Source organism: Tripterygium wilfordii, chromosome 15 (assembly GCF_013401445.1).
Source record: "Tripterygium wilfordii isolate XIE 37 chromosome 15, ASM1340144v1, whole genome shotgun sequence".
Taxonomy (NCBI): domain Eukaryota; kingdom Viridiplantae; phylum Streptophyta; class Magnoliopsida; order Celastrales; family Celastraceae; genus Tripterygium; species Tripterygium wilfordii.
The window spans coordinates 12,182,500-12,190,740 of NC_052246.1; the positions used below are offsets into that span (position 1 = coordinate 12,182,500).

Here is an 8,241-nt window from a genome sequence, read left to right on the forward strand (position 1 = left end):
CTTTCCTTTCTTTCTTTCTGCCTCTCTCGTAAATAGATCGCAATAGGGCCGTTAATGGGCTGGGCCCGCATTACATTTGTCATTTAGCCCAGTCCAATCATTCAAGCCCGAGTATATTGTTTGTACTTTCACTACTCCGTACAGCAAAAGAGGACCCAACTGCTGGAAGTATTCCATAAATTGCGAGCCGGGCCCACTGCCATAATGCAATTTTGGTGTGGCCCATTACTTTAAAATTTTGGGCCACTCCACTATTTCTGATTTTATATGTAATCTTCATTTGCCCTCTTTATCCCAACAGAATAAAATTAGGGTTTAATCATGTCAAAAAACAAATTGAGTCCGTTCACCTTGGTAGCTGTAAAATAGGTAAAATGTTTTTTACTTCCATGATTGAATGTGGAGGAAGATTGATGAGAATCCCACATCAAAAGATGGTGGATTTGGAGTATAACTTATAAAAAGAGACAAACCTCTTATTGTCAACCTGAGTTTTCAATAAAATTTATGCCCAAACTTATGATGCTAGACTTGAACCCCATCCCGTGTGGCATGGGATGGGTATTCATCAAAGATGCGGCACGCACACGCACACGCACACGCACTCTTGTCCTGTTCATGGGTCCCTACGAGGTTTAGGGGTTTGAATATCGCATTTTTAATAACTGACAACGACACCATAGAGTTTGTCATTTGAACGTTCGATATGAGTCTAAATTAACTTGGATCATTAAGCCCATGCATACAGAAATTTCTCATCACCTGATGACATGATAAGTTCGACATGATAAGTTTCCCATTAAAACTATAAAGTTTTTGGATTTTATGTCATTTACATGTATTCACAAATTAGGGAAAAATTCATTTATCTTCTCCATCAAGAGGATTCTTTCTTCTTCTTCTTTTTTTTTTCTCTTCTCATAATTATATGTGTGGGATCCGGGGAAGGATCGGTGCACAAACAAATATTTCTTTTTTTAGAAATATGTAAGATATAAGTGATTTCAATCGTTGGATTTTAAGTTCATTGTAAAAAGTTCGATTTTACGGTTCATATTTTCATCCATGAGTGTGTGCAAATTACTAAAGAATCAAGTAATCTCAACCAATTTCTAGATCTTATTAAACTTGGAAGATTAACACAATCCCTACACATGGATATATACACAGATTGGGAAATTAAATGATCCAAATATTTTGAGAAGAAGCTTTGGTGTACGTAATAATAGAATTCAGCCACAAAGTTATAATGTCTTTCTAGAGAATTAATATTTTATTTATTTATTTATTTATTTAATTTTACCATGTATTGATTAATTAAACTTTTCCTGTTGCTGATCAAATTATTACTGCTTAGTGAGATTGTGTTTGTGCCCATTGAATTTGTGAATGATGTGATTTACTATGCAAATTTAGTGCTTAAAATATAACGATGTCAATGTCATATTTTTGTCACCATGAAAGTTTACCAACAGACAATAAATTAAATACAGTATAATATAATTATGACTATGCACAATAATAAGGAAACAAAACATAGGTTATCATCAAAAAGTTAAGTATATACTTGACCTAACCCAAAAGATAGGGCCTATATTTGGATTGAAACTCCAATTAATTAAATGTTTTTTTTTTAGGGGAAATAAGATTTCATTAAAGAAAGAGACAGATTACACTGGTATGGTGGTCCGAGTGCCTATAAATGACCTCCATGTCTTTTCCTCGTTTGATGAGTACTTGAATATATATTTCGTCGTTAGACCTTTCAAAAAAAAAAAGAAAGGGGACGGATTACAATCCACTTCATAGAGTGGTCTAATTGATTAGGGAACATATATCTTGCAAAAAGATGCATTTTGTGGGAGACAACCGGCCCATATATAGCAGCTAAGGCATCAGCTATCATATTGCCTTCTCTTAAAGCATGAGCTATCAAGCAAGATCTCTGGTCAATAATAAGATGGATATCCTCAAGCAAGTGGCCATATGTCTGCAGAGAAGGCAAAGGGTTTTGGAGGCCTAGGACAATCTCCATTGAATCCCCTTCGATATTATTGAAGCATGGAACTTTCGTATTTTTCCAAGGGTACCCATTAACCCTTTTCATAATCACTTGAGTGATAGTTTAATGGTGAATCTCTCTACGAGTGAATCGTATGGATTCGAAAGGTCATGTGTTCGATTTTCACTGGAAGCAATACTCTTGTGGTCATGCTCTGAGCTTTGTCTCAATTTACCCTATCATCATGTGAGAAATTTCATTGCATGCAGACCTGCCAGTCCGAATGTATGCTCATATTGAATGTTCAAATAACAAACTTGTACAGTATCGTACCTTGGTTAAAAGAATAAAAAATCCTTTTCATATTCTTGATAACCAAAAGAAAATAAGTATAATTAATTTTCAACTTAATGCTTGATATATTTGCAGGCCCAATAAAAAATTTGAGAATAACTTGGGGAAGTAATTACTAGTTACCTCTTTTAGGGTCATGTAAATGTAATAACCCAAGTGTCACTATCATTTATTTATGATATGCAATATCAATGCATCATAAATATACCTGTACTGTTAATAAATAATATACATTTATATAAAAATATCAAAAAATTACTATGATTTTGTAGATGTGTCACATATAAATATTTCCTATAATATATATTTACACACACATCGAAAATGACTTATAACCCTAACATTTTCGTCTATAACCGACTATTACAGTATTACGTTATTTAATTACATTGAATTTCGTTATTAAATTGTCTAATTATACTGACTTTCATTATTAAGATGTCTAATTAAATGTTATGACAAATTATGATTGAATTTGTTAGGGATACGTAGCGCTGTTGACGATCTATCTCTGTTTTTATTTTTCCCTATTTTCAATAAGAAATTAACAGATTTATGGCCTTATTATATTTTTAAAATCAAATCAAAGCACATATTGACAACTAATTTTGTCTTAATCAACAACAAAATTAATTGTTTTGGCTATCTCTTTTTCTTGTCTCTCCCTATTTTCAATAAAAAATTAACAGATTTAGTACCTTATTATATTTTTAAAAATCAAATTAAAGCACATATTCAAAACTAATTTTGTCTTAATCAACAAAAAAAAATTAATTTAGGACTTTTTTTTATTTATTTGGGGGATTTAAATAGGCCTTCAAAGAACAATATGCAATATATGCATATGGTACGGTTGCAACTTTTATGTTGTGAATGCAAGAAACTTGCCGGCCTAAATCACAGGCTTTCTTTTGTCACAGCGGTTCCAATTGTAACGCCGACACCCTCTCTCTCTCTCTCTCTCTCTCTACCCTCTATATATCTCAATCCTCACTAAAGCATTCGGCACAGTTCTCCGGCAACCCTCGCCGGGATCTGGTCGGATAATCTGGAAACGCCGGATCTCTCAACCTTTTTTTTTTTTTTTTTTTTTTTCTCTATTTTGGGTGCCCATTACAGAGGCATTTGAGAATATCGTGGATAGCATTTCGAGGTTTGATTTACATTTGTCAAAAAATTCTGGGTTTGGTGGTTTTTTTTGTTGGAGCTGTGTGGGTGTGGGTGAAAGAGTAGGTGAGCATTTGGTCATTAAAGAAATGAAGATTTGAAGATGGGTTTGATTATTTTGATTATACATTTGTGTTTTGTGGGATTGAAGATTGATGTTTTACAGTTTCGGCGAGCTGTGGATAAGTTAAAAGCACCGTCTTGTCTTCTTTGGGGATAGAGGTTTTTTTCAGAAGATCTACTGGCATACAGGTCGCGTTGATGTCAAAGCTTGAGTGGAATAATTTATAGTCTCTTGTTTGATTCTGGCCTTGAAGGGTCAAGTTGCTTCGAGTGAGATCAATTGGGATTGACTACAAGAGAATGTGCAAGACAGAGGATTCTGTTGAGAGAGGTAACTATAGGGAGGTGTGGAAGATAAAGATGGGATTTTTGGGAGATGGAAAGACAGAGAAGTTAAAGCATTCGATGGTTTCGAGTTCCCGAATGAAGTTATGGTTGATCCGAGCTATCACGACGGCATTGCTATGGACATGTGTTGTTCAGTTGATGGCGCTTGGAGAGATGTGGAGACCCAGATTATTGAAGAGCTGGCCTTCTTGTCTTAATCATTCTCATTTGTCGCTAGCCGTTGATGAATCTCTGCCGGCCAAAGTTGTTCTTCCGCCAAAGAGTGAGTTCAAGAGTCTCTCAATTTTGGTTTCAATGTTTTCCCCAGTTCTTTTTTAGCTTTGAAACTGACGAATAGTTGATGATTTCTAAAGTTGGATTCCATTTGCAGTGCTTCTTTTGAACTTGGATTTTGTAGAAAAGCTACATTGCTACTTTTAGTGTCATCTGTTTTCCTGTTTTTTTTGGGTAGATTCTCATATGTGATCCCTTCTTCATACTAAAGTGAATTCGATGATTCACCTTTAATATTTTATTTTATGTAGCAGTTTGTTCCTCAAATTTTTCAATGGTAACAACTTAGTTTCCTTTGTTAATCTAAAATTTGATGATTGGTGCTTACAGGGGTATATAAGAATAATGGCTATCTTATGGTTTCTTGCAATGGAGGACTGAACCAAATGCGAGCAGCGGTGAGTTGATAGCTACTGTTATGAAATTGTCAAATCATAGTATTGATAGCTTTGTTTTTACTTTTTTGCTGTTACTTAGTCCGCACTTGATGATCTCTTTCGGCTCTTCGCTGCAGATATGTGATATGGTTGCTATTGCGAGATACTTGAATGTCACTCTTATTGTACCAGAGCTGGATAAAACTTCATTTTGGAATGATCCAAGGTGTGTTAATATATTCTACTATATTCTACGATATGCAATCACTATGCCTCCTTAATCCAGTTCATAATTATTCTTAATTTATATGGTTAAATTTGCCTGAGGCAGTGAGTTCCAAGACATATTTGATGTTGATCATTTCATCACTTCACTGAGAGATGAGGTACGGATATTGAAAGAGCTACCGCCTAGGGTCAAAAGACGATTTGAACTCGGAATGTTTCACTCCTTGCCACCCATTAGTTGGTCTAATCTATCTTACTACCTTCACCAGGTTAGTTCCCTGATTAGAGTATACCAGTGCTAAGCTTTTCATACCTCTTTCTATTACTTGTTCAATGCAACTAATCTGCTTAAGTTCTTGCCAACAGATTCTTCCACTGGTACAGAAGCACAAAGTTGTTCATTTGAATAAAACTGATGCTAGACTTGCTAATAATGGACTACCTATAGACATTCAGAAGTTGCGCTGTCGAGTAAATTTCAGCTCTCTGAGATTTACACCACAGATAGAAGAATTGGGTAGAAGGGTTGTCAAGATTCTGCGGGAAAGAGGTCCTTTCCTAGTTCTTCATCTCAGATATGAGATGGACATGTTGGCTTTCTCTGGCTGCTCTCATGGTTGCAATAGTGATGAGGTTGAAGAGCTGACAAGAATGAGGTATTTAGTACTCTCTATTACTGTGATACACTTGTATTCAGTTTCAAACACTAGTGTTTTTTTTTATCATTCTGTATTAACCGTCACTAAGCGTATTGTTAGGTATGCTTATCCCTGGTGGAAGGAAAAAGTTATAAATTCTGAATTGAAGAGGAAAGAAGGCTTGTGTCCCCTGACACCTGAGGAGACTGCCCTAGTATTAAGTGCCCTGGGAATTAATCACAATGTTCAAATTTATATTGCTGCTGGTGAAATCTATGGTGGACAAAGAAGGATGGCTTCTCTGGCTGCAGCATTTCCTAATTTGGTTAGTATCCAGAACCTCAAAAACACTGTTTTTACATTTATCTGCAGATGTTCCTCAAACACTTTGCCTTGTGATTGTGAAACAGGTTAGGAAAGAAACTCTACTGAAACCTTCAGATTTGATATTTTTCCAAAACCACTCATCCCAAATGGCGGCATTGGACTATCTTGTCTCTCTTGAAAGTGACATATTTGTTCCTACGTATGATGGAAACATGGCCAAAGTTGTCGAAGGCCATCGCAGGTAATATCTGCTTTTATGATCTGTTAACTTGTTAAATGGGATATTGTTTTACAATCATTTCCAATGAACTAGCTGGACCATATATTTCTTATCTTACCAAGGATGAATTAATAGCCCCGAACGAACTACGCTTATGACAATGATATGGATAAAACCACAGTTTCTTAGCCACTGCTTCAAATGAACTATGATCTGATGAACTTTGCTGATGTTTTATCATATCATTCACTTGCCTTAATGTTCTGCTATCATGTCCACAAACATTTTTTTTCTTCAAAATATACAAGGAATAATCTAAATTTATTTTTGTTTTGTTTTACAATGACTTTCAGATTCTTGGGTTTCAAGAAGACTATTGCATTGAACAGAAAGCTTCTAGTTGATTTGATAGACCAGTACAGCAATGGATCATTGAGTTGGGATGAAATTTCTTCCATTGTGAAGGATACTCATGCTGATCGTATTGGGAACCCAAGAGAACGACTAGTCATAGCAGATAGACCGAAGGAAGAAGATTACTTCTATGCCAATCCGCATGAATGCTTGCAATCGTTAGATGAACCATTGAGGTACACATGATACTGCTCATGCAAACAAGATGGTTATCTACCACCATTACTCACATCGACAATTAGGGCACAGAGAGGACTCTAATTATGTTTATGAACATAGTTGAAGGAAGAACGGGGGCGCCTGAGCCGGGATCAACTGATATTTATAACTTTTTACTTTTTTTGAATAATTTGATTACTGTATAGTGTGACAAAGTATTCCATTGGAGGCCTAATGTCACTTTACCTGGCATTGTATAAAAAGAAAAAGAAGGCAAATTACAGAGCTTTGTTGGGCAGTTTTCAGACTATTCACCCCTCCCAGAAATGCCATTTCTCCTATCCTAGTTCTGATAAATCAATGTGAGACAGATAAACTAAACTTGCATGTTTGGTGCATAATGGTGTTAACCAACCTTAGAATCAACTTAGTCTCTTTGTAGGTGACAAAGTGTGCCTTGTGAACCTCACACTTGATGAGCATGTGTGGACCAGTTTTTATGATTCTGTCAATACTTGCAAAAAGATGCAAGTATACATGTGCTCACATGGATAGTGAAGGTATATTTTCTTTGGTAACCGAGAATGAAACCATACAAGCTTGTCTTTGGATATCTAATATGGGTCTAAACTCGGGTCGTCAAACCTACTCTCATAAACGTTTCTCACTTGACTACAGGATAAATTAAGCGAAAGCTCAACATTTAACTACAAGGGTATTATTGCTCACCGTGAGAATCGAACTTAGGACCTCCGAATCCATATGGTATTAAGGTATATGCTAATTCTATATACTCACGTTTGGTCACACATTACTCCCACGCATTCAATAAGCAACATCAACCTCCATCTGGAATCACCAGAAAATAATTTATTAGATCCCTAGTCCTTCCAGCTAAGGAGGTTCTGCACTGTAGGACCCCCCTGATGCAGCAGCATATGTTATCAGAGGAATTTATTTGTCAGTACATAAACACAGATACTACCATAAACCCTAGAAGGAAAAAACAAAACAAAAAAGAGACTAGACTATCTATGATATGACTCTCAGATGATTGCCCTAAGGGAAAGAAAAAAGAAGAAGAAAATACTAATTTTCTAGTCAAAATCATCATTCATTCACAATCCCCAGAAGTTTCATCTTGAGGTTGAGAGAAAGAGAGAATAAATGGGAAAGAGTATTATTCTGGATAAGTGTGAGTGATCCAAGAGAGCTTAAGAGTTACTGATCCAAGAAAATATACTGTGTTGTGGGTGATCCAAGAAGTCATCCACCATTAATGAAATCCATGGGTGGATGAATAGTTAATAGCTTCCAAGTCCACATTAATGATGGTGCCTGCTTCCTTGGCCCTCCAAACTTAGCTTTCGCATTACACCACCAATATCTTTTAAGTGGGATGTGATTCGATTTTCAAAAGCTCCCATGAATGTCCCATCTAACAAATTAGATGTGTAAAGTGAATGTGGAAGATGGGATGACGGTGGAGAAGAATTTAGACATTAGGTTATTTCTTGTCATCTGTCTTATGTGTAAATTTTGTCTTATGTATATTATTATTATTATTATTATATAGATATATAATAGTTGAGACATGTAATTAGGCGAAAAAAGTTTAAGAACGAAAATAAAAGAGGGACGAGAATTTATATTTAGTTTTGATGTGTAAAA

At 35.6% G+C, this 8,241-nt stretch overlaps 1 protein-coding gene across 1 annotated transcript; it reads left to right on the top strand.

The window, feature by feature from the left end:
• The first annotated feature begins 3,250 nt into the window (after window positions 1-3,250).
• On the top strand, window positions 3,251-6,927 carry LOC120015893 (rhamnogalacturonan I rhamnosyltransferase 1-like). The gene is made up of 8 exons (XM_038868390.1): window positions 3,251-4,196; window positions 4,538-4,605; window positions 4,722-4,810; window positions 4,916-5,081; window positions 5,179-5,468; window positions 5,571-5,775; window positions 5,861-6,018; window positions 6,351-6,927. Exons 1-8 carry the CDS (start codon window positions 3,887-3,889, stop codon window positions 6,595-6,597), a joined length of 1,533 nt encoding a protein of 510 aa, XP_038724318.1. The 5' UTR covers window positions 3,251-3,886; the 3' UTR covers window positions 6,598-6,927.
• Window positions 6,928-8,241: the final 1,314 nt, after the last annotated feature.